This window comes from Orcinus orca, chromosome 5 (genome assembly GCF_937001465.1).
Source record: "Orcinus orca chromosome 5, mOrcOrc1.1, whole genome shotgun sequence".
Classification (NCBI taxonomy): Eukaryota; Metazoa; Chordata; class Mammalia; order Artiodactyla; family Delphinidae; genus Orcinus; species Orcinus orca.
In genome coordinates this window covers 140,861,006-140,887,899 of record NC_064563.1, presented here as the reverse complement: position 1 = coordinate 140,887,899, position 26,894 = coordinate 140,861,006, and the positions used below count along the sequence as shown (strand labels likewise).

The following is a 26,894-nucleotide window of genomic DNA, read 5'->3' as shown; positions in this document are numbered from 1 at the left end:
CTATATATATTTAGTAAGATTTCAATTTAAAATGAGGGCCAGAACTTCTAAAATATTGCAATTACATAAAATATTAAATATGCATGGATTCCTTTTTAACACAAAAATATGACTGCTGTGCTCTTAATTTCCTAAATTGTTGTTACTTAGTGTATATCTTTATACACATAGCATTTAAAATATTTTATTTATTTATTTATTGTTTTGGCCACGCTTTGTGGCTTGTGGGATCTTAGTTCCCCGACCGGGGATCGAATCCTTCGGTGGAAGCACGGAGTCTTAACCACTGGACTGCCAGGGAAGTCCACACACAGCATCTTAAGCAGCACAGTTACTGTATTATGTAACGTACAGTCTAAGCTGTTGTAACAAATGATACCCAGCCCACAGTGGTTCAAAGAAGAAGTTTACTCATCTCTGAAGGCGTGGTCCTGCTCTGGAAGGCCATCCAGGGACCCAGCTCCCTTCTATCTTGTTGCTCTGTTGTCTCCCCTCTGCCATCCTTCTTCTCTCTCTTGGTGGAGGCTGGTTCCTGCTACCCCCCCGCCCCCCCACTGCCAACCTCATCCACATCCCAGCCCTCAGAATGGGGGATGAAGGACGGTAGGGACCAACCAGGTTCCTCTTTAAAACTGTGATCTAGAACTTTCACTTGTCACTTCTGCTCCCATCACTTAGCTGCAGGGGAGGCTGAGAAATGCAGTCCATAGCTGGACAGCCATGGATTCGGTAGAAACCTGGAGTTCTGTTATTACAAGGGAGAAAAAAAGGCTAGATATTGGCAGATAATTAGCATTTCTGTCACAGTTATTTAATTTACCTTCTAAGGGTAATATAATTAAGATCTCGCTTAATGGCGGTTACTTAATTCTTAACTTTCTGGGGGTAGAATGATGCCTACCCACCAAGGGTACTATCCAGTTAACTCATCTTTTTTGTGATCAGAGGGTTTGGTGGGTCTTGCAGCCAGGAGCTGGAGATGTCTAGAGCCATATGTTGGACCACTCTGGCTATTACACAGAGCTCCATTTTGTAAACTGGGCTTCAGATCTTTTTTTAAAAAATAAATTTATTTTTATTTATTTACTTCTGGCTGCACTGGGTCTTCGCTGCTGCGCGAGGGCTTTCTCTAGTTGCGGTGAGCGGGGGCTACTCTTCATTGCAGCGTGCGGGCTTCTCATTGCGGTGGCTTCTCCTATTGCGGAGCACGGTCTCTAGGTCCGCGGGCTTCAGTAGCTGTGGCACGTGGGCTCAGTAGTTGTGACTCGTGAGCTCTAGAGCACAGGCTCAGTAGTTGCAGCACACGGGCTTAGTTGCTCTGCGGCATGTGGGATCTTCCCGGACCAGGGCACGAACCCGTGTCCCCTGCATTGGCAGGCAGATTCTTAACCACTGCGCCCCAGGGAAGTCCCTGGGCTTCAGATCTTAAAAAGGAGTTGATTTCACAGGTCTCTGTCTTCTCGGTCTGCTGTTACCATTCAGGTTGATTGTTTGATGGGATTTTGCAGCTTGGGGGCTCTTATGACTCTATGTATTTTTCACCTAACTCTAAAGTCATTTGAATTTGACAGGATCCTAAGATATTTAACAGCAAATACATTATGGAGGAAAGACTTTTGAACTTGTTGAGACCTTACATTCTTTCCCATTTTTAGGATTGTACCATACCATGCTTACAGATGCAGTACCGTTCTTACGGATGTCAGAAAATGACATCTTTTGAAACTTTGGATATCTCAGTTGGCTTGCATCTGTGGTTTTTCTACACACCTCCAACAGCAAATGAATGAATCTCAGGAATTAAATTTTAAAAATGTAGCATTCACATATTCCTATTTTCACTTAGTCATTCTTTCACTAACAGATATTTATTGCACAGTAGACCGTGTTCTAATTATTTTGTTAGGTGCCATAGTAGATACCAATGGGTTGTGGCAGATTCAGCTCAATTTTCAGTATCTTCTGTGCTTACATTAGCAGTCCTGTTCTGTAAGAATCTCTGACCCAAAGAACTTACACAGTTCTCTTATTACAGAAAATTCACTCAAGTTCCTATTGTTCTATCAAGGCCTTCATTCATTCCTCCATCCAAGGTTTACTGAGTGCCTATTATGTGCCAGATTGTGTACTAGGGCTGGAGGTATGTCGTATGGAGATGAAAGATGCATTTAGAGACGACAGTCACGGTCATCTTAAGGAGCTCACAGTGTCAGGGAGAAGACAGCTAAGGAAAGGAACGATTAAAGTTCATTGTGGGGCTTCCCTGGTGGCGCAGTGGTTGAGAGTCCGCCTGCTGATGCAGGGGACACGGGTTCGTGCCCCGGTCCGGGAAGATCCCACATGCCGCGAGGCGGCTGGGCCCGTGAGCCATGGCTGCTGAGCCTGCGCGTCCGGAGCCTATGCTCCGCAACGGGAGAGGCCACAACAGTGAGAGGCCCGCGTGCCGCAAAAAAAAAAAAAAAAAAAAAGTTCATTGTGAAAAGTGCTCTGGGAAAGCAAGTATAGGGGTGATGGTGAATCTATCCAGATGTGGTGGCGTCAGGAAGGATGTTCCAGGGGAGGGAAGTAATATCTGAGGTTTTTTTAATTTTTTTTTTTTTTGCAGTACTGCACCCCTGAGCTAGGCAGTGTTCACACATCCTGTCTCTCTCTGCTGCATCTGCCTTCCCCGCCAAGGGTGTGGTTACAAGGACCAGAGTTGAGGTTAAACAGGGGACTTGGCAGATGGAGGAAGCCTGTGGCCGGCACACACTTGTTCTGTTAGAGAGATTTGGGACATGTATGCCTGGAAGAGCTGTGGCTTACTAGTGACCTGCTGAGAAGCTGTGCATTTTACCTGTATTTCTAGGCAGAATATGCATGGGACCTTAATGGGTGGCTGATTTAGGGATGACATAACTGTCAATCTGGAGGTGGCATGATTTGTGTCTTACTAATATTTAAGATTTACTTGGTCCATCCATGACTTTCTGCTTAGGAGGAATACTGTCTTTTGGTCTGTCCCTTTTATCTATGTTCAACACACATACGTTCCTTTTGTCTCCCCTACCTTTAGCACGTCTTAAAAGTTACTGACTTAATATATCTATGACCTTCATGCTGTTTGTTGTTCTTGTTTTTTGTGTAGCAAAACTGAATGTTCTTTAATAGTATGGCAAATACACAGGATACACAGATTGTAAAAGTTTTCTTTGCACTAGTTAGGAATTTGGACTTTATCCTATGGACAGTAGGCTAAAACTTTTTTCTTTTCTTTTTTAAAAAAATTATTATTCTTTTTTGGTTTTCTTTTCCCTTTAAAAAAATTTTTTTTTAGCAGAATTAGCAGATTTGTACGTTAGAAAGATCACAATTCAGGCAGATTGGAGACTGGATTGGAGGGAGGCAAACCTGGAACAGGTTGTACTCCATGTGGGAACGGAGACGAGCCTCACAGAGTATTGGTAATAGGAAGGGGAGACGGGGCCAAATGTAGGAACTTTTTATGAGATGATGAGGGATTTGGGGGTGGATGGTGGGTCATTCCTGGAGACAGGGAATACGGCAGGAGGGGCTGGTGGAGGGACCCCTGTAAAGAATGCAGTTTTGCCCATTGTTTTAGTCAGCTTTGCTGAAATAACAGGTGACCTCAGAATTTCAGTGGCTTCTAACAACAAATCTTTGTTTTTGCTCATGTCACACGTAGGCTGAGCAGGTTTGCTGCTGCTGTTTCAAGCTGCGACTTCTCTAGGCTCTGCTCCACACATCTTGCCCTTGCAGGGACCAGACCAAAAGAGCATGTCTGTCTCACACAGAGTGGAGGAGTGAGACAGCTGGCTGAAACTCAGTGTAGTAGATTTAAGATGGCTGCAAATTCCTTTCTCTTATTGAGAGGGGGAGTCTTATACCCCTCTCTTGAATCTAGGCTGACCTTGGTGATTTGTTTATCTAATAGGATGTGGTAGAAGAGACATTCCGGGGCCTCCAAGGCTAGATCATAAGAAACCTTACAGCTTCCACCTGGATTCTTGGAACCTAGCTCCCATGCTGTAAGGAAGCCCAAGCTGCCCTGTGGCAAGGTTCCCATGAAGAAGAACTGAGGCCCTCAGTGGACCGTCCTAGTTGAGTTCCCAGCTGGCAGGCGGCTCCAGCTTGCCAGCTGTGTGAGGAAGCCACCTTGGAGGTGGATCGTCCAGGCCCAGTTGAACCATCCTCGCTGATGCCATGTGGAGCGGAGTTGAGCCGTCCTCGTTAAGCTCTGCCCAAATTGAGATTTGTGAGCAAAATAAATGATGAGTGTAAGCCACTAAATTTTGGGGTGGTTTGTTACCGGATAACCAGAACACTTGGTATGTCTGTTAAAACTTCTCCTCTTCCTCGGGTTACCAACATCAGTGGGGCAGGGATATAAAGTGAACAATTGGGGATGCTAGTGCAGTACACTGTAGACATTGGGTCTCAGGTGCTTATGGAGCATCTAAAGAACACACATGATAGGGACTTCCCTGGCAGTCCAGTGGTTAAGACTCTGTGCTTTCATTGCAGGGGGCATGGGTTCGATCCCTGGTCTGGGAACTAAGACCCTGTGAGCTGCGTGGCCAAAAAGAAAAAAGTTAAAAAAAAAAAGAAGAAGAACACACATAATAGAAAAAGATTATGACAACAAGGGTATTTCTATTATTTTCTGATTAGCTCTCATTTATTCAGAAAATTAGAACACGTAGACCACCCTTTTTCTTGAGTTTCTGGTCAGTTACGGTTTTGCAGAACCACCTTAAGTCTCACCTGGGTCACTTTATTATTTCAGCTCTTGCTTGCTGTGGACTTGTCATATCCCTTACACTGTCACTTGGTTTTCCAACACCCTTCTCTTAAGAGCACCATAGTATCTTTTTAAATAATAGAGTGAAAATGAATTTTGTAGTACTCCTGTATCCTTTCTGTTTTGAAACCCAAAAGGCATTGAGAATAACTGAAAGTAAGAAATAACCTCTTCCCCTTACTCCCCTGGTTTCAGATTCTTCACATCTCTGAGTGTCTAGCCCTCCTTCATTCAATTCATTACTAGATGTTTAAAAACCTAGCATGTAATTACACTGATTTGTCAGAGGAGAAACAAAGAGCCAGAAAATTAGCAGTGTCGATGCTGTGACATTGATCTTATTCAGGGTAACGGATTGTAACTTGTATTTATCTGGGTTCTCTTGAGAAACAGAATAGGGTGTGTGTGTGTGCGTGCGTGCGTGCGCACATGCATGCATCATACATACATACATATACATATATGTGTACATATATAGGGAGAGAGAGGGAGGAAGTGGCGGGGGAGAGAAACAGAAAGAAAGAGATTATTTTAAGGAATTGGCTCACGTGATTGTGGTGTCAAATTTGCAGGGCAGGCCGGAGGCTGGAAACTCAGGGGAGATAGATGTTGCAGTTTGAGTCTGAAGGCAGTCTAGAGGCAGAATTCCCTCTTCCCCTGGGAACCTCAGTCTTTTCCTTGTAAGGCCTTCAACTGATTAGATGCGGCCCATCCACATTACAGAGGATAATCTACTCAAAGCTGACTCATTTTAAATGTGAACCACATCTAAAAAATATCTTCACAGTCACCTCTGGACTGATGTTTGGCCAAATGTCCAGGTACCGTGGCCTAGCTGAGTTGGCACATAGATTAACCATCACCTAACTGGTTGTTGGGATTCCCATTGCCCGATTAGCTGCAGAACTTCAGCTCCGCACCTGCTGCAGGCAGCCTTGGGAAGGGCAATTTGTTGTAGAGAGTTTAACCCCATTCCGTTGGTCCCTGGATCCCCTTCCTGGTGCACGTGTGTGTTGAGTCGAGTGGAGTGGACACATCAGTGTAGTCACTGCAGCCTCAAGTCCCAAGCTCGGGTCATGGAAGGGCTTTCTGCAGGCTGCACAGGAGAGGAGGACATCCCCTTGTTTAGGGATGACCAGGGCTTCTTTGCCTTTGATCTTGGGGAGTAAGCCTTTTGCTTGACTTCCCCTTTCTTCCTCTGTCCCTTTGTCTCCAGTTGGAAGTGCATATGGGAAGTGGCCTGTTTGCTTTTAGCCACCGGGCGGATGGCAGACACCCTGGATGAGTCCCGGTGACACTGCGGCTTTGCTTTGATCGGGGCCGCAGTGCTGCTTGGAGGAGTTTGCATGGTCTGTGGTTCACGGACCACGTTCCTAGAAAAAGGAAATGCACTGAGGTGAGGAAACAGCCGGCCTAGTTGAGAAACTTGATCAGGGACGTGTGTATATATTGTTCTCTGGCTGCTTCCTGTCCTTCCCCCCTTGCTTTATCTCCTGCGTCTCTCCTGGGTGTGAGGATTTCATTGTTGGCTCCTTTTACAGGAAGTGCTTACTTTGAGGCACAGCTCCACGCCAGTGCCCGCTGCAGCAGGGTGCTACATCAACGTCTGAACAACTAAATTCTGGGCTGTATCTCCCCTGGCTGAGTATTTGTCCTTATTCTGCCAGCGATAGCGCTGAGAACAAAGATGCTTTTAGCCTCATGCAGGAGGTTGCATCGCTCCTTTTCATGTTTCCCATTCACCCTCATCTGAAAAGTCAGCTCTTGCCAAGGCGATACTTTATCTTCTCATCCTCCTGAGCTGACATCCTTCCTGCATTCTCAAAGCTGGGAATCAACTAAATATTTGTCTGAATTGTAGACTTCAACTCTTCACCCTGGATCAAAGGTGTCCTATTTGAAATGCAGAGTCCTACGGAAGCGTTGGTCAGGCTGGCCCCTCCAGGTGAATCCTCCTCACTCTGGCTGGATGTCTGGGAGGAGGTGGGAGAAGTAGGTGGTAAAAGGGAGGGAAAGCTACATGTAGAGCTTTCTCTTTCTCGAAACAGGCTAGACTGATTAGTGCGTTTCGACCTTTTGACCATAAAGGCTTGCATTTATTATTTTTCCCTCGAAGACACTCTTTCTCAACTTTAAAAATTATTGTTTGCCTAAGGAGAAAAGTTAAATTCAGTTTGAATTCTCTTTAAGGAGAAAAATGAAATACTAAGGCATAATGATTCTGTGGGGTAGTTTTGAACCTTGGAGGACTCCAGACTCTTTTCTTTTTCTTTTTAAAATTGAGATACAATTCACATACCATGAATTTCATCCTTTTAAAGTGTATAATTACAATTCAGTAGTTGTGCAGTCATCACCACCATCTAATTCTGGAACATTTTTATCACCCCCCCCCCCAAAAAAAATTGTGTACCTATTTGCAGTCACTCTCCAGTGGTCCTGTCCCTGGGAGCCACTAATCTACTTTCCAACTCTACAGATTTGTCTGATTTGAATATTTCATACAAATAGAATCATATAATATGTGACCTTTAGTGATTGGCTTCCTAGACTTAGCATAATGTATTCAAGATTCATCTACATTGTAACATGTATCAGTTCTTCATTCCCTTTCATGGCTGAATAATATCCCATTGTATGGATATATACATTTTATTTATCCATTTATCTGTTGATGGACATTTGGGGTATTTCTACTCATTGGCTATTATTAATAATGCTGCTATGAACACTTGTGTACTTGTGTTGTGTGTAGATGTATATTTTTAGTTCTCTTAGGTATATACCTAGGAGTGGAATTTCTGGGTTCTTTGGAAACTCTGTTTAGCTTTTTGAGGAACTGATGAACTCTTCCAAGGAGCGTGCACCCTGTTACATTTCTACCAGCAGTGTACTGGGGTTCTGATTTCTCAACATCCTCAACATTTGTTATTGTCCATCTTTTTTTTTTTTGGCCACGCTTCATGGCATGTGAGATATTAGTTCCCTGACAGGGACTGAACCCGATTGGCAGTGAAAGCGTGGAGTCCTAACCACTGGACCACCAGGAAATTCCCTATTGTCCATCTTTTTGATTTTAGCCATCCTAGTTGAGGATGAAGTATCTCATTGTAGTGATTTTTTTTTTAAATTTATTTTTGGCTGCGTTGGGTCTTCGTTGCTGCACGCGGGCTTTCTCTAGTTGCGACGAGCCGGGGCTACTCTTCGTTGCAGTGCACGGGCTTCTCATTGCGGTGGCTTCTCTTGTGGAGCTCGGGCTCTAGGCGTGCGGGCTTCAGTAGTTGTGGCACACGGGCTCAGTAGTTGTGGCTTGTGGGCTCTAGAGCGCAGGCTCAGTAGTTGTGGCACACGGGCTTAATTGCTCCACGGCACGTGAGATCTTCCCGGACCAGGCCTCGAACCCGTGTCCCCTGCATTGGCAGTCGGATTCTTAACCATTGCGCCACCAGGGGAGTCCATCTCATTGTAGTTTTGATTTGCATTTCTCTAATGATGAATGGTGTTGAGCATCTTTTCAAGTGCTATTGCCACTTGTATATTTTCTTTGGGGAAATGTCCAGTCAGATCCTTTGCCCATTTTTAAATTGGGTATTTGTCTTTTTATTGTTGAGTTGTGGGAATTCTTTATATATTGTGGATACAAATCTCTTATCAGATACATGATTTGCAAATATTTTCTCCCATTTTGTGGGTTGTTTTTTCACTTTCTTGAAAGTGTTCTTTGAAGCACAAATTTTTTAAAAAAATAAATTTATTTATTTAATTAATTTATTTTTGGCTGTGTTGGGTCTTTCTTGCTGCCCGTGGGCTTTCTCTAGTTGCGACGAGCGGGGGCTACTCTTCATTGTGGTGCACAGTCTTCTCATTGTGGTGGCTTCTCTTATTGCGGAGCACGGGCTCTAGGCACATGGGCTTCAGTAGTTGTGGCTCTTGGGCTCTAGAGCGTAGGCTCAGTAGTTGTGGCGCATGGGCTTAGTTGCTCTGTGGCATGTGGGATCTTCCTGGACCAGGGCTCTAACCCATGTCCCCTGTATTGGCAGGAGGATTCTTTTTTTTTTTTTTTTTTTTTTTTTTTTGCGGCACACGGGCCTCTCACTGTTGTGGCCTCTCCCGTTGCCGAGCACAGGCTCCGGACGCGCAGGCTCAGCGGCCATGGCTCACGGGCCCAGCCGCTCCGCAGCATGTGGGATCTTCCCGGACCGGGGCACGAAACGGCGTCCCCTGCATCGGCAGGTGGACTCTCAACCACTGCGCCACCAGGGAAGCCCCTGGTAGGAGGATTCTTAACCACTGCGTCACCAGGGAAGTCCCACTCAAAAATTTTGATGAAGTCCAATTTATTTATTTTTTTCTTTTGTTGCTTGTACTTTTGGTGTCTTATCTGAGAAACCAGTGCCTGATCCAAGGTCGTGACGATTTATCTATGTTTTCTTCGAAGAGTTTTGTAGTTTTAGCTCTTACATTGAGGATTTGATCCATTTTCAGTTAATTTTGTACCTGGTAATACATGGTGTGAGATAGGGGTACATCTTCATTCTTCTGCATGTGGATATCTGGTTGTACCAGCATAGTTGTTGAAAAGATGATTCTTTCCCTTTGAGTTGTCTTGGGAACCTTGTCCAAAATCAATCATCTACAAATGTATATGTTTATTTCTATACTCTCAGTTCTATTCCATTGATCTATATGTTTATCTTGATGCCAGTTACCCTGACATTTATTTATTTGTTTATTTATGGGCCCTGACTTTTAGCAGTGTTTTTTTTTTGGTACGCGGGCCTCTCACTGCTGTGGCCTGTCCCGTTGCGGAGCACAGGCTCCGGACGCACAGGCTCAGCTGCCATGGCTCACGGGCCCAGCCGCTCCGTGGCATGTGGGATCCTCCCGGACCGGGGCATAAACCTGTATCCCCTGCATTGGCAGACGGACTCTCAACCACTGCGCCACCAGGGAAGCCCGGCCCTGACTTTTAAATCCCAGGTTTCCTGGATAAGAAGTAACCTCAGGGCCAAAGTACCTTGGCTTGTGGGAATTCCCCTTACCTCTGTAGGTTCAGGATTTACCCTGGCATTTGGCCCAGAAGTTCTTCATTATCTAGTCAATTGTCCAGTGCTTTTGAAATGATGTTTTCTTTATTTATCCAGCATTTACTTATTTATTTATTTATTGCTGAGTCGGGTCTTAGTTGTGGCACTTTGGCTCTGTAGTTGTGGCACGGACTCAGTAGTTGCAGCACAAGGGCTTAGTTGCCCTGTGACACGTGGGATCTTGGTTCCCCGACCAGGGATTGATTCTGCGTCCCCTGCATTGGAAGGCAGATTCTTAACCACTGGACCACCAGGGAAGTCCATATCCAGCATTTTAAAATTGTTTTCAGCAAGAGTTAGTTCTAAAAACCTAACCTAACAATATAAAAAATGGAATTCAAAAGTATATATCTCTGATCATGAAATTTGGGGCAGGACATCCCTGAGAAGATTTTGGGAAGTAGGGAAATTATTCATGGCATCTTGGAAAAGGACCACTATATTCAATATTGCTTTTAAAGCCACATTCTAATAATAGCAGTTTCCATTAATTAAACACTTTTTCTGTCCCAAGCTTTCTACTGGGGGCATTACATAAACTCTTTAATTTCATTAACATAACAAACCCATACAGTGATGCGTACTATCATTATTCCTGTTTTATGAAATGAAGAAGCTGAGACTTGAGAGGTTCTGAGACGATTAGCAGAGTTTGACCCAGACCCAGATCTAGGGCTCCAGAGCCAGGCTCCCAACCCCAAGGGGCTCCCCTTCTTGTCCCAGTCTCAAATTTTTTCATAAACACTGGAAGGCTTAAAGCAGGGGCCCCCAACCCTTGGACCACTGACCGGTACTGGTCCATTGCCTGTTAGGAACCAGGCCACACAGCAGGAGGTGAGCGAGCGGTGGATGGGCGAGTGAAGCTTCATCTGTATTTATAGCTGCTCCCCGCCGCTTGCATTACTGCCTGAGCTCCGCCTCCTGTCAGCATTAGGGTGAGTTGTATAATTATCTCATTGTATATTACCGTGTAATAATAATAGAAATAAAGTGCACAATAACTGTAATGTGCTTCAGTCATCCCGAAACCATCCCCCCTCCTCCGGTCCGTGGAAAAATTGTCTTCCACGAAACTGGTCCCTGGTGCCAAAAAGTTTGGGGACCGCCGGCTTAAAGGACTGAGCTTTGTCTACTCTCATTTTCCCTGTCCCCCTTGTGGTGGAAATGTGAACTGCGACAGGCCGGAGCTCTCTGGAGACAGTTGCTCTCACATTCAGGAATCAATGGGAAGCATGTTTAAACTTCTGATTCCTGGGCTGCAACTCCAGAGAGTCTGAAGCACCAGACAGAGAGTAGTGCCCAGAAACATGAAGTTTTCATCTGCTCCCGGGGAGTTCTGTTGCAGTGGGTCTTGGACCCCACTTTGAGAAAAGCTGATCTAAGGGTGAATGAATATCCATGAATCATTGGATATTGCAGACTTGTTCTCTCCTATATCCTGTTAGTGAAGGGCAAGTTTATGTCTTTCCAGTATGTAGGGAATGGCCCTTTCCCCTTTTAGTCCCTTGAAAAGCAGTTAAGACTTTAATGACTTTTAAATGAGAGAGTACATCTAGTGCTTTGTAAGCCCTGTTAGGTAGAAATGAGAATGTTTGAACCAGGACATCTTTGATATTAAAATGTACTATCCAGTAATTCATTGTTTGACTGTAGTATAATGGTGGGAGTTGAAGGGAAAAGTAAAGTATCTGGTTATTTTAGAGAAGAAAAATCTCATCCTGCCTTTCTTCCTCCTCCCTCACCCACTTCTTCTCAGGTTGTGAAGTGGTCGGATTGTTGCTTGCCGTTAGCTTGCAGACCTGGGGATCCTTATCAGTTAATCGCCAGAGCAAGTGTGGATGACTTCAGCAAGCTGGGAGTGGCGTTCCTTGAAGATAGACTCCAGGTGGCTAATGGACTGATACCCCAAAAGATCGTTTGTAAGTCATCTTAGGAAATGTTTTCATCATAGTAGTGTGCCATTAGTTCTGAGCTTAAGGACTGCTGTTTGGTATGACTTAAGGGCAATGCTTATCTGCAGCTTAATTCAGCCAGCAGGTTGGATAGAACCATAATAGTATAACATTCATACATGTGTCAGTTATTTTTTTTGAGGTGCTTATCCCTGACTATATCATTAGTGCTTTTCAAATTCTTAAACAAGGATTTCCCATAATTGCATTGTTCATGAAATGGCATGCAAATTTAGAACCCATATAATATTTATTTCACACACTCTAATACAGTATAACTTGTTTCTAGACCATAGTTCAACTGAATGGAAGGCATAGACAGTGTTACTATGAAGTTCTAAATCTAACAGTTTTTTTAACTTAAAACATATATACTACATCATTTTGGGACACATCTTTTTTCAGGAAGCACGCAAAATTTTCTTCCTTAATTAGGCTTAAAAGTAGGCTTTCCATGTCCATGTAAGTCTGTTTTATGTCTATGTATACACATATATAATTTTAATTAATTAATTAATCAATTAATTTCACTCCCGGTGGCATTGGGTCTTCGTTGCTGCGCACAGGCTTTCTCCAGTTGCGGAGAGCAGGGGCCACTCCCCACTGCGGTGCACGGGCCCCTCACTGTGGTGGTCCCCCCACCATTGCGGAGCACGGGGTTCAGGCACATGGGCCCCAGCGGTTGTGGCACGCAGGCTCAGTAGTTGTGGCTCGCGGGCTCTAGAGCGCAGGCTCAGTAGTTGTGGCTCATGGGCTTAGTTGCTCCGTGGCATGTGGGATCCTCCCGGACCAGGGCTCAAACCCATGTCCCCTGCACTGACAGGTGGACTCCCAACCACTGCACCCCCAGGGAAGCCGATGTACACATATACGTTTAAAATTTTATTTTATTGAAGTATAATTGACTTACAAGGAAGTTTTCATTTGTATCTTGAGCCAATGAGTGTCACCAGCTCTGGAAATTTGCGAAAATCACTTCATTTCCCCATTGGCCATGTGCATGTGCCTAATACCATGCCAGGTGTTTAGCAAGTGCTCAGTTAATGTTTTTTGAATCAGTGATTGTGAACTTATATTCCATACCTGGGTCAAGACACTGGCAAGATCCTTCTCCCCGGTTGATCCAATGAAGTGTCCTGAGAGTGGCTTTTTCCTGGGGTGTGCGTGGATAGACTCTAGCTATGTGCCTTGTTTTTGAGTTCCATTATCCTATAGGAGACTGATAGCCACAAAATTGAATCTATAAGCAAGTGGACAAAATCACCTCTCCGAATCTCACTTTCTTCACCAGACAATAAGGGGGTCTGAGGCGTTCCGGTCTGTACGGGAAAGGTGTGGAAACGTGCGAGTTTACTCGGAATTGTCAGGGGCACTCCCCTGGCAGGTGGGAGCAGTTATGTGGTTCCCAAAGGAGGCCTCAGAGTTGGGGGTGGGGGGAATGAGGGCTGCGCTGGAATGTAGGTCGTGCAGCGCAGAGAGCGCCCTGAGGTTCTGAGCTGAGCTGCGTGACAAACCGGAAGGTTGATGGCTTGTCTTCTCTGTTCTCTTTAGCTGTCCACTTGCATGACTCTGCTCTGAAGGAACTTAAGGACCAGGCCTCAGACACGCCAGCCCAGCTCCTGGAGCCCCAGCCGGAACCTTCTGTTGAGAGCAAGCCTGAGCTGGAGGCTATGGAGCACGTTGGCAGAGAGGACCACCAGGTTCTGGGTTCCGCACCCACGCCGGGGCAAGGCGGTGCCCCTGGGGGCGAGCCTGCCGGGGAGAGCGACAGAGGCGTGGGCTCCATCGAGCACTGTCACCTCCATCTTTCTAGCTGCCACGAGTGTCTGGAGCTTGAGAACAGCACCATCGAATCCGTCAAGTTTGCCTCTGCAGAGGACATTCCAGATCTTCCCTACGACTACAGCAGTGGTTTGGAGGGTATCGCGTATGACCTCTGCCCCAAGAGAGAACAGAGGAGGGTCAACCTCACGGGAAAGGCACCCAACATCCTTCTCTACGTGGGGTCCGACTCCCAGGATGCCCTGGACCGGCTCCAGCAAGTCCGGTCAGCTCTGGCCGACTGCGTGGACACCAACTGTTACACTCTCTACCACCTGCCGCTGGAAAGTGCTCTCAGGGACCCATGGCCAGACAACTGCCTGTTGGTGGTCATTGCCACGAGGGAGTCCATCCCCGAGGACCTGTCCCGGAGGTTCATGGCCTATCTTTCTCAGGGAGGGAAGGTCCTGGGCCTGTCATCGCCCTTCACGCTTGCTGGCTTCCAGGTGACCAGGAAGGCCGCACTGCAGGACACAGTCCAGAGCTTGGTTTTCTGCAAGGCGGACTGGAGCCAGGTGAGGCTCAGCGTCCTGAGCAGCGGCTGCGTTTACGAGGGGGGCCCCGGGGAGCCGCTCAGCCTGGGCAAGCTCCAGGGCCACCTGGACAACAAGGACGAGGACAGGCTGATTGTGCAAGTGCCTTTCGGAACACGTGGAGGAGAAGCTGTTCTTTGCCAGGTACGCAGGCCGGCGTCCATGTCAGGATCTTTGGGTCTCTTTGATTGGATACGTTCTCGAAGGACGGACTTTGCAAGGTTGGAGAGTCTGTGTGCTGGGGGGGGTACTTCTGACTTTTGGCTGGGAATTTCTGCCGCTGGTGAGTAGCAGGCCTTCCTGTGGATATCCTGTTTCACCAAAATACTTGTGATGGAGGAACGAGGCAGAAGGTATTATGGCTAATTAAAGATCGCTGGTTAACCAAGAATTAGCCAAAACTTGTTTCTTGTCTTGATCTATACACTGGTAGTACTCCTTCTAAAATCCATCAGTCCCCACTCTCTTGCCTCAAAGCACACTTCAGTTAATATAATCGAACTGTTATTTAATGAAGGGAATTGAGTGCCTTGGGGTGGTAATTGCCAACAGTAGGAACTATCGCATTAAAACATTGTCAGCGGTTTCTGTGAATGCTTACCAACTGCTGGGATAGTGAGTGTGGAAAACACCTTCAGGTCCTCAATTCCTTTATGATTTGTCAGTCTTAAAATCTAAGTGTTGAGAACAGTTTCAAATAAGAGAATATTGAAGTGATTTCGATTTATAGCAAATGAATACGTAGGTAAGAAAAAATGGAAACAGAGATAAAAGGAAAATTTTACTTCCCTTGCCGTGCTAAGGGGGCTCCTTTGGTTCATCTGCTGTTTCTCTCTCCCCCCACCCCCACCCCGCATTCTTTTTCTTTTGAGCTTTCTGTTTGTTTAAGCAAATGGTAGCAGGATAGACTACTTCAGAATTCTTGATCATTTACTGCAAATCTTTTAAGCCTTTGGGCAAAAGTTTTTTTTTTTCCTTTTTGAATATTTACTTATTTAGCTGCTCTGGGTCTTAGTTGTGGCATGCAGGATCTTTCAGTGGTGGCATGCGGGATATAGTTCCCTGACCAGGGGTTGAACCTGGGCCCCCTGAATTGGGAGTGCGGAGTCTTAACCACTGGACCACCAGGGAAGTCCCCGGGCAGAAGTTTTTGTTAGAGTTTAGATGAACACTCATCCTTAAGCATTTGATGATGTTATGATTATTTTTTACTTTTTGGCTGCACTGCACGGCATGTGGGATCTTAGTTCCCTGACCAGGGATCAAACCTGCGCCCCCTGCAATGGAAGTGCGGAGTCTTAACCACTGGACCGCCAGGGAAGTCCCTGATGATCTGATGAGAAGACTAAGTAGATGTAGATAGTTTGCCCAGAATGGTTCCCAGGATGAGTGTTAACAGATTTTGTTTTGTTATAAGGATCTTTTTATTGAGTTAGCGAATTGTTTCCTTTTTTTTTTTTTTGGTATGCTTTCATTTCATATGCTGTGCGTCTCTCCAGCCCTCCTAGAAATTAAGTCTCTTGGGTTTTCTCACCAAACATTCTTTAAGGGGGCATGAACATGTTCGCAGATGAACATGTACAATGCATGTTCATCGCAGATGAATATGTACAACGCAAGCAGGTTTCATGTGGGCTGCAAACTACATGAATTAGTTTTTGGAGGCCTAATGAAGTTCCTCTTATCTTTTTGTCTGCAAATATGGTAACTATAGTAACTCAGAAAATCCACTTAAAAACCTGACTTCCTAGAGCCTCATTTCAGCTTTCAGCAGTGAATTTGACCACCCCTGTGCACAGACTTGTACTAGAAAATTGATTCGGCACTGTGGGCGATCCATTTCTCTGAGTTACGTAGCAAATCTGCTTGCTGTGCCATTTAAATTGACCCCGTTACTGTCATAAAATTTGATATGCATGCATTGCCCTAGGATAAAAGGCAACATGATGCAGCTTCAAAAATCAGATGCAGGGGATTAGAATGTCATTTTTGATTTTAAATGACTTCCAGTCTCTGTGTGACAGGGTCACTGTTTTCTCCTCAGGCTTGCGTCACTACCATACCTTGCTGCCGAGATCAACCAATAAATATTAGCCCAGGCTGGTTAGTTTCCTCTTTCCCTGTTCAATTTCATAGTCTTCATTTTTGTAATAAATGGGGCAGTGATGTAACCCAGTAAGAGGAGAACTTCAAGGACAAAACAAACCGCAGCTGCTCCGTAGGTGGTGGTCTCACAGCCAGGGAGCTGACACTGAGACCTTAGGCAAGGCATTCGTTGTCGTACAGAAAAAGGAAATTTCGATGGACTTTTCTGCTGATCAGATTTGCAGGGAAAGTTTAAGGCTGTGGGTTAATGCTGACATTCGATGTATCAAATGGACCAGGAGTTGGGCATGAAGTTGTGCAAATAGAGCCTGTGAAATGGATTTGAAATATTTTGTGTTCTTAATTAGCTTAGCACATAGCAGAAGTGATTCTACTTTTATAGCAGAGTTTCTCAACCATGGCACTGTTGAGATTTCGGACCGGTTCCTTCTTTGTTGTGGGGTCGTTTTAGTAGCACTGCCTGCTAGATGCCAGTAGCACCCACCATCCTGTCTGTGACTGGAGACGTTTTTAGTTTTGGCTTTGGGGCTTGTCTAAATGCCTTAATTTTAGACGAAGCCAAGTTACAGAAATGGGCCCATCACTATGGTAACAGCATCACAGCCAGAGGACCAGGAGGGTGGGTGTGGCACACACATGCGCTGGTGGCCGTTTTTTTTTTAAGAAGATGTTGGGGGTAGGAGTTTATTCATTTTATTTATTTATTTTTGCTGTGTTGGGTCTTCGTTTCTGTGCGAGGGCTTCCTCTAGTTGTGGCAAGCGGGGGCCACTCTTCATCGCGGTGCGTGGGCCTCTCTTGTTGCGGAGCACAGGCTCCAGATGCGCAGGCTCAGTAGTTGTGGCTCACGGGCCTAGTTGCTCCGCGGCATGTGGGATCCTCCCAGACCAGGGCTCGAACCCGTGTCCCCTGCATTAGCAGGCAGATTCTCAACCACTGCGCCACCAGGCAAGCCCTGGTGGCCGTTCTGAGGTGCAGAGCCAGACGGCCTCTCTTCTCGCTGCTGTCGTAGAAGCACCTAACCTTGAAACCGACAATCACACTTCGCCCACAATGTCGACAGCTGTGCTTTCTCTCACCTCCTGGAATCCGGAGGCCTGCTCGTAGGGGGAGCTCTCCTTTTCATCCTCGGCATCTCTCACTTGTGACAGGGACTTCTGTAGCACCCTACCCTGGGTGTATTCACTCAGCCCAGGGAGTACATTGGCCATTAACCACACTCGCCCCCCTCCTTGGGCCCAGGTGGGGACAGAACTTGGCTCTTTTGGTTTCTGCCACACGTAAGAGGTAATCTCCGGACAGTCACGTGCTCAGGTGAATTAAACGTGACCCGTTGCCATGCTGACCGTCCGTCCCAGCACTGGCTTTGACCCCTGGAGATGAGAGGCACACGTTTTGGGTAAGAATGCACGGTAGAAGGACACACAGTAGGATTCATATACCTTAAAGGAGTTCGCTTTTATGCCTCCTTCCTTTTCTAGGGCTGTTTAGAGGACAGACTCCCCTGCTGCTCGTGGGCAACAGGCTCGGTTGTGGGTGAAGCAGGCAGCCCTCAGCTGGCCCGCTGGAATGTGGGGACTCTGCTGGACATCCTCTGCAAACTTTTCAGATTGGCTTCAACTTTCAACAATTGGATTGTTTTAGACAGTATATTTGGGCAGTATTTTTGTTTTGGTTAAGACTTGAGTGGGAATTGAGAGATTTTAAGTTGCCTGAAGGCTGACACTATACTTTTTTAAAATAAATAAATAATTTATTTATTTACTGTTGGCTGCATTAGGTCTTTGGTGCTGCGCACGGGCTTTTCTTTAGTTGTATCGAGTGGGGGCTACTCTTCGTTGCGGTGTGTAGGCTTCTCATCGCGGTGGCTTCCCTTGTTGTGGAGCACGGGCTCTAGGTGCGTGGGCTTCAGTAGTTGTGGCTCACGGGCTCTAGGTGCGCGGGCTTCAGTAGTTGTAGTGCATGGGTTTAGTTGCTCCGCGGCATGTGGGATCTTCCCGGACCAGGGCTCAAGCCCCTGTCCCCTGCATTGGCAGGTGGATTCCTAACCACTGCACCACCAGGGAAGCCCCTAGCACTATACTTTTCATTTTATTATAATGTTCTTATAACGTCAGCCGGGTGCTCTGCAGGCAGTGGAATCCCACAGCTGACCCCTGGCAAAAGCAAAGTAAAATAAAACATGGTCAGTTTGCCCTTCTGAGTACTGAGTGTTCTGGCATCCTCCAGGCGCTAATGCCCAGTTAAAATCTCATCTCAACAGAGCCAAAAGTTCTAGTACCTTCCTTCATACCAAAACACAGACCATTGATAGGAAGGTTCTAGTTTGAGTCAGCTAGAAGTTCTGGTATGTTGGGATCTCAGTTCCCTGACCAGGGATCGAACCCACGCCCCCTGCAGTGGAAGTGTGGAGTCTTAACCACTGGACTGCCAGAACTACTTTAATTTTAACTGTACAACAAAGCCTGAACTAAATACATGAAATTCCAAGTCTTATCAGGTGAAGGAGGGAGGTGGGGCAGCCCTTTCTCGAGTCCGCCAAACCCCATTCCTCTATGTGTATTCCTGCAAACACTCTTAAAGCGGTGACTAAGGCCACTCCTGTCCCCAGGAGTTATGACCAGTAGGTGGAATAGAAGCTTCGAGCATGACCCACTGTGCCTCCCCCAGTTCAGCAGCAACTGTACTTGGGTCCTTAGCACAACAGTGTTCCTAAACGTTTGTCATCGTTTAACCGAGTTAAGTGACTTGCCCAAGGTCCCATGACTGATTAGTGATAAAATTCGGGACCTGGAAAGTTACTATCCGGGGTCATTTCCACCAGATCTTTTCAGCCACGATTTTTTTTTTATTATTTTATTTATTTATTTATTTTTCAGCCACGATTTTAATGGGCTCCCGCAAATCTTTTTTTTTTTTTTTTTTTTGCGGTACGCAGGCCTCTCACTGTTGTGGCCTCTCCCATTGTGGAGCACAGGCTCCGGACGCGCAGGCTCAGAGGCTACGGCTCACGGGTCCAGCCGCTCCGCGGCATGTGGGTTCTTCCCGGACCGGGGCACGAACCTGCGTCCCCTGCATCGGCAGGCGGACTCTCAACCACTGCGCCACCAGGGAAGACCCCCTAGAATCTTTTTATTGCTTGTTCCCTACCAAATATTCAGGTTCCAGGTTTATATACTGTTGATAATTAGAAGGATTCATGTTCAAGTTTTCAGAAAAAGTAGTAAAGCCACTGCTTTTCTTTACGTCGCTAAGTGCCTCTGATTTACGTCGTGGTGTCTTTTTCCCTCAGGTGCACCTGGAACTACCTCCCAGCTCTCCAGTAGTGCAAACACAAGAGGATTTTAACCTGCTCAAATCAAGCAATTTTAGAAGATACGAAGTCCTTAAGGAGATCCTGATGACGCTTGGCCTAAGCTGTGACGCAAAACACGTTCCTGCCTTAACGCCTCTTTACTTGCTGTCGGCAGCTGAGGTGAGTGCTTGGCTGGGAAGGGACCTCCTCAGGTGCCCTTCTTCAGAACGGTGACCCTTCCCTCAGTCGTTGCCTTGCAGTGGGTTTCAATTTTGTTTTCTGTTTTGATTTTCCATTTCTATTTTGACTTCAGGTTTTGAAACCGTCTTAAAGTTGTCCAAGTATAACGAATTTCTTTGGTGTTTTATCTAAGGGAGGGAGAGAAGAACATTGGAGTTTAGAGGGAGTTGTGTCTTAAAGTTATGTGGCCCATTCCACTTGAGGGGGGAAAAGGTCACTCTTCTATGTGTCAAGAGTGTATTTGGAAACCGCAGTTTATTCAGTTGGGATTAAAAGCCTTGGTTTTGATTTGGACCTTCCTCAGGGAATCTTTGGATGGGGAAATCACAACTTTTGTTTCTTTTGTGCTGAAGTCTGCCATCTTGTGGCAGAAGGGGCTCTGGATTTCAGTTGATAACTTTTACTTTTGTGTAAAGGGAAAATGTCATGGAGTTGGGATCCTATGTATTCAGGAATTTTCCTGGCCTTTTGTCTGCATTTGATGTCTGTGGCTGCTACCTGGTTGGGCAGGTTGCCACATTCTCCAGGTGTGTCTTCTCAATCTTTTTGCTTTGCCAAGCTGTCAATTTCTTGTTGATTGTGGTAAATTATTTTGTGGGACTATCTCTGTCTCCCCTAAATGGGGAAATTTGTGAGTTTAGTGATGTAACTGTATAGTTTCAGCAAATACCTAATAGTCCAGGTGACTCTAAGCACCAAACTTCCCTGCTTTACCTGGAAAAGAACAAATTATACCCTCTCTCCGAACCGTTTTAAAAGAGGAGGAATTCTCTTTTGGGTTATTCTCTGTCCCTTAGCAAACTTACTTTTCAGAAGAGACTAGAGCTATGAGTTCTCTGGGTGGGATGTGCTCACTTGGGGGAAGACATATAGAATCTGAGAGCATTTAGGATTTGGAAACCTTACAGAATTATTTGAGGACTAGATGAAATTGTATATATGGAAGTTCTGTGTAAATTGTATTATTTAAACCTTAGTCCAGGGACTTCCCTGGTGGCGCAGTGGCTAAGAATCTGCCTGCCAATTCAGGGGACACGGGTTCAATCCCTAGTCCAGGAAGATCCCACATGCCACAAAGCAACTAAGCCCGTGCGCCACAACTACTGAGCCTGCGCTCTGGAGCCCGTGAGCCACAACTACTGAAGCCCGTGCGCCTAGAGCCCGTGCTCTGCAACAGGAGAAGCTACTGCAATGAGAAGGCCATGCACCGCAACAAAGAGTATCCCCCGCTCACTGCAACTAGAGAAAGTCAGTGCGCGGCAACAAAGACCCAACACAGCCACAAACAAACAAAAAACCCCATTAAACACCTTAGTGCAATTATTATTATTATGTTATTGGTGTTGTTGGGAGATTGAATAAGTTAAAAGTGTATAATGTGCCTAATAATGGCCTGGTGCCTGGTCTAAAACGACTAAGTAATTTTTTTTTTTTTTTGGTAAATTTATTTATTTTATTTTACTTATTTTATCTTTGGCTGTGTTGGGTCTTCGTTGCTGCGCGTGGGCTTTTCTCTGGTTGTGGCGAGCGGGGGCTACTCTTCATTGCTGTGCGCAGGCTTCTCATTGCGGTGGCTTCTCTTGTTGTGGAGCACGGGCTCTAGGCGCACGGGTTTCAGTAGTTGTGGCACGTGGGCTCAGTAGCTGTGGCTCGTGGACTCTAGAGCACAGGCTCAGTAGTTGTGGCACACGGGCTTAGTTGCTCTGCGGCATGTGGGATCTTCCCGGACCAGGGCTTGAACCCATGTCCCCTGCATTGGCAGGCGGATTCTTAACCACTGCGCCACCAGCGAAGCCCTGCCCTCTTCTTAATGGGTGTTCTTGGGGATTGATGGTATGACTTTTGTTTGCACCTTCATCTCAGGCCTCAAAGCTCCACATCATTTATCTCTGTTTTATGTGTTAATAGAAGGAGAAGCAACAGCTCTGTTCTGTGATTTATTAAAAAGTATCAAAATAAAGCCAGTCCTCAGAGCTTCAACACTTAAAGAGGACCCATTTATAGACCCCCCCCCCACCTTGGAGGGATGGGGCAGAGCCTTTAGGGTGAGGGTTTCTGGTCCCTAGGGGAGGTGGCTGTCACTCTCCTAGACCTTCTCTCTCCCTCCTTTCCTGAGCGTGGAGGGCTGAGGCTGGACTTGTGGGGGTGCCTGCCTGCTCTGAGGTCAGGGAGCGAGCTAGACCCAGGCTCGCCCCTGCCAGTGCTCCCTGACCTTTCCCGTGAGTCCTTGTCATCATGCTGGTCTTGGGACTTGGGCCTCCTGACTCTTGGACGTCGCAATGGAGAGGAAAGAGTGACCTGCTCTCTTGTTATTGTCCTGTGAGCAGAGGCTTGGAATTCTAGGTTTTCCCATCTCCTTTAGAATGGGCATAACCTGAAATACCTAAGGCTTTGTATTGTGTGTCTGTGTGTGTTACAATGCACAGTAGATGCTTCATATTTTTGTCCTTCTGGCTCTTTAAACTGCCTGGGGGTGGGAGGATACATTTTCTCCCATTCATTGGTAACCCCCATTCACAAACCATGGGAATGCAAGGCTTGAACAATATTAAAGCAAATATCTATTCTATATACACATACATAAACACGCCACACAGACCCCAAGCCGACCAAGCCCTTTATTATATAAACACTTTGGAAAAGTGTCATTTTGAGCGATGCTCACGTCTCATTGCGGGCCCTCCACTTGGTCTGGTTCATCTTAGGTATCTGTCCTGTGGACTGTTTTCCCTCCCAACTGCTTCGCTCTGAATTCTGCTTTACTTTGGGAGCCCAAGGAACTGAGTGCATAAATGAAAGTATGATTGTTGCATATGTATATCCTTCTTTCTTTTTTTTTTTTTTTTTTGCGGTACGCGGGCCTCTCACTGCTGTGGCCTTTCCTGTTGTGGAGCACAGGCTCCGGACGCGCAGGCTCAGCGACCATGGCTCACGGGCCCAGCCGCTCCGCGGCATGTGGGGTCTTCCCGGACCGGGGCACGAACCCGTGTCCCCTGCATCGGCAGGCGGACTCTCAACCACTGCGCCACCAGGGAAGCCCCTGTATATCCTTACTTCTTAATGTTTATTAGCTCCTCTTAGAAGACCCTGAATCTGCTGTAGAAGGAAGTGTAAGAATTCAGGGTTTTAGAAGTGTGTTTTCCTGGAATACAAGTGCTCTGAAGGCTTATTGTGCAAGTGTAAAGGTGGCTACTCACCAACTGTGCTGGTCTTTCTGGAGGCAGCCGGGCGAGGCCTCCTCGTCTTTCTGATACCGAGACATTTCGGAACACCTTCCCATCATTGTGCTGGTGGCTGAGTATTATAGATACGGATGCCAGATTGGGAATGGAATGGGATCGTACTTTCTATTCTGAGCCTTCTTAATCGATCTCCTTGCTCCCCATGGAATTAAGTTACACGGAGAGGATCCTGGCATCCCGTCACCTGTTACATACGGCCCGTCTTTAGTTTTCTCACCTGCCTTTTGGGTTAGATGCCTGTGCTGGCTGTTCTTTTTCTTTCTTTTTTTTCTCACATCTTTATTGGAGTATAATTACAATGGTGTGTTAGTTTCTGATGTATAACAAAGTGAATCAGCTATTCCTATACATATATCCCCATACCTCCTCCCTCTTGTGTCTCCCTCCCACCCTATCCCACCTCTCTAGGTGGTCACAAAGCACCGAGCTGATCTCCCTGTGCTATGAGGCTGCTTCCCACTAGCTATCTATTTTATGTTTGGTAGTGTATATATGTCCATGCCACTCTCATTTCATCCCAGCTTACCCTCCCCCCACCCCGCCACCTCATGTCCTCAAGTCCATTCTCTACATCTGCGTCTTTATTCCTGTCCTGCCCCTAGGTTCTTCAGAACCATTTTTTTTTAAATTCCATATATATGCGTTAGCATATGGTATTTGTTTTTCTCTTTCTGACTTACTTTATCTGTGTGACAGATTCTAGGTCCATCCACCTCCCTGGCTCTCTGCTTCTTGCTTCCTGTAAAATACTCTGTGCTATTGGGGATCAGAGATCTCTCACCACACGGTGTCGCTGCTGAGCCAGGCTGCCCGGTGAGCATGCAGAACTATATCCTAGAACTATAAAGTGGCTCTTCAGAGATTTGCTTTTTTTTTCTCTCTACATCAGTTTTGCATAGTATAATTTAGTAATTTTCCATTATATCGGTGGCGCTTTTTCTGGGCCTGTAGAAATTATTTCATAGTCACAGTTAATAATATTCATCTTTCATTAAACATTTACTGTGTACTAGGTACTATTATAGGATAGACTGTGGAAGAACAAAATAAACACACTAGTTATCTAAATAGTTTTACTGCATACCAGCTGTGTTTATACAGTTTGGTGCCTGGAGACTCGCTCTTTATACCAAATAGCACAGAAGATTTATGAGGCATCTGTGTGCTTCCATATTACAGTGATATAAATGGAAAAAAGATAGCATGTGATCCAAGTAGAAAAAACAACATTCACCCAAAGTACAGTCAGCCCTTGGCATTTGCTGGAGGTGTGTTTCTGAGACCTTCGTTGACACCCAGGCACCACAGTAGCATGTGATTTCGCTATAAAATCCAGTCACATGTGACTTCATAAGTGTCACCATGCATGACACCATGGGGAAACAAGGCTCCACTGAGGTGCAGATGCTGGGTGGCCCAGCTGGACTTCTCTGACCGAGGTCTTCCCATTTAATCGAATCTCCCAGGGGCAGGATTGAAATTCAGGCTTCCACAAAATTACGATATGTTGTAAACCATAAAATGCACGAGCACACATACACCACACACATATGTCCACAGAAAAAAGACTGGAAGGAAATACAGTATATATGGGGGATATATTTCAACAAGCTCTGAATATCTGATTTCCTATCTATTCCACTGTGGTCTGGGTTTCCTTTGGTGAGATGCAGGCTCAAGTTTCAGCAAAATGTCAGCAGTCTATGGTGACACATCAGCCTCATTTACGAAAAGGAGATACTAAAACAGTGACAGTATTTTTTTTCTAAGCTCTTTTACAAATTCATGTTTTTTGTTGTTTTTTTTTTGCGGTACGCGGGCCTCTCACTGTTGTGGCCTCTCCCGTTGCGGAGCACAGGCTCCGGACGCGCAGGCTCAGCGGCCATGGCTCACGGGCCCAGCCGCTCCACGGCATGTGGGATCTTCCCGGACTGGGGCACGAACCCGTGTCCCCTGCATCGGCAGGCGGACTCTCAACCACTGCGCCACCAGGGAAGCCCCAAATTTATGTTTTTTTTTTTTTTTTTTATGAAATGAGCTCTCTGAGAAATGTAACCTCACCCCTGCAGTTTTCTTCTAAGTGTATTCATTTGGGAGCAAACTGCAGTCACTCACAGGAGTCCCGTTTGATGTCACGAGGCATCACTTTAAACCTTCTGATGCCATGGACAGGTCCATCTGTCTCGTCAAAAGTTGGATGCTAAGTGCATAACGTACACAAGGAAGTGTATGTAACCTTTGTTGATTTGCCTAACCATAAAATCTTGTTGCTATTTTGTAGCAACAAAATAGCATTAAATCTTGGAGACTTAATGGTGATTTTATTAAATTTTAAAAATTTCTTTGTACTTTCCAAATACTCTGTTATGAACATGTATTAATTTTATAATGAGCAAAACCAGTTATTAAAAAACAAATTACTGTATGTCATTGGACTTTGAAGGCATCCCATAAATGGTCAAAACTTGAATGTTAAAAGGCAAGGACCCTCGTGTAGATGTTGATATTTTATTTAATATTTGACACGTATATTAATTATTTTAAAAGGGTTGGCTTTGTTAGTAAATGGCTTTACTCTGGCTATGACTATTAGGTTTACTTTTGAGCCCTCAGGTCGGCATGTGTGCGTCTCAGGGCCTCAGCCGTCCGTTCGCTCCCGCAGCTGGAAGGTGCCTACTGGTGGTTGTTCCTAATTCTAGCGTCCCCACCCCTGCTTGGATGTAGCACTTTCTTGACTATCAAACTATTTTGAACCGTTTGTCAAAGGAGACCATGTATGTATGCTGACATCTCCGGGGTGAGCGCTTTCAAACAGATAACTTCCTTTCCGGAGGTGTGACTAGAGCCAGAGACTCAAGAGCCACTCAGGGGCCCCAGGGTCTGTGGAGCGGGATTGCTGGGCGGCCACTACTCCCTCCCACCATCGGTGGTGACCGTAAGTTAGGAAGGATACACCCTTCCTGCGGGGGACACCGGCGTGTTTGTGAGCGACACTGATTTTATAGAAAAGCCACAGTTCTTTCCCTGGCAGAACCTAAAGTCCAGTTGGTCCAGAAACTCACCCTCTTGTTTCCGTTTCTCTGGGCTCTGTTGCTATTTTTATCTCAGGCAGGGAAATGGCAGAAAGAAGGAGGCTGGTCACAGCGGTTTGTGCCGAGAGGGGCAGCTGGTGGATTTGGACAGGCTGGGACAGAGCCGAGGCATCCCTCCACCCCACCCACTGCCAGCGGGTCCCTTTCCACGCCCCTGGGGCAGGAGGAGGGGCCGCTGTGCACAGCCCTCTGCTGAGGCCGCCAGCGGGGAGGGGGGGGGGACGGACTGGGCCTTCCCTCTTATCCTGGGGTATCGCCGCTTGGGTCTGGGGGACACGGACTTCTTTCTGAAGCAGTAAAGCTGGGATTCTTTTGGGCGTTCCTCACAGCTCGTAGCTAGTGGCATGGAGGCGACCTGAGCATCCAAAGCCAGCAGGACATAGGCAGGGAATCCTGCCAGAGGGTGTGTGGTTCCTTTGCCTCGGGCTCAAGATGGAACCATAATAAGAAGTGACAACTGGGTTTGTTATTAAAGAAACTGGGCAGAAATCACCACGTTGTGCGTGTGTGTGATTTTGGTGGTGTGGAACTGTGGGGCGGATCATGTATGCTTAAAAACAAAACCTGGTGCAACATTTCATTTTGAGTCAACCCCAAATTATTTGTTGTGAAACTTTTCCCTCCCTGCCCAAACAGGTTTTTTGTTTGTTTGTTTGTTTCCAGGGAGGATTTTCTTTTTTCAATTTTATTTTATTTTATATACAGGTTCTTATTAGAAGGCGGGGGG

The 26,894-nt window shown here is 46.1% G+C and overlaps 1 protein-coding gene across 4 annotated transcripts in view; it reads left to right on the top strand.

The window, feature by feature from the left end:
- Positions 1-26,894, top strand: part of HLCS (holocarboxylase synthetase) — a 196,604-nt gene that overhangs the window by 7,392 nt on the left and 162,318 nt on the right. For all 4 annotated transcript variants that reach the window (XM_033418265.2, XM_033418266.2, XM_049710610.1 and 1 more), the window contains exons 3-5: positions 11,645-11,807; positions 13,392-14,338; positions 19,591-19,773. In XM_033418265.2, the coding sequence (XP_033274156.1) occupies positions 11,645-11,807; positions 13,392-14,338; positions 19,591-19,773 (1,293 nt within the window). The remainder of the gene's footprint in view (positions 1-11,644; positions 11,808-13,391; positions 14,339-19,590; positions 19,774-26,894) is intronic.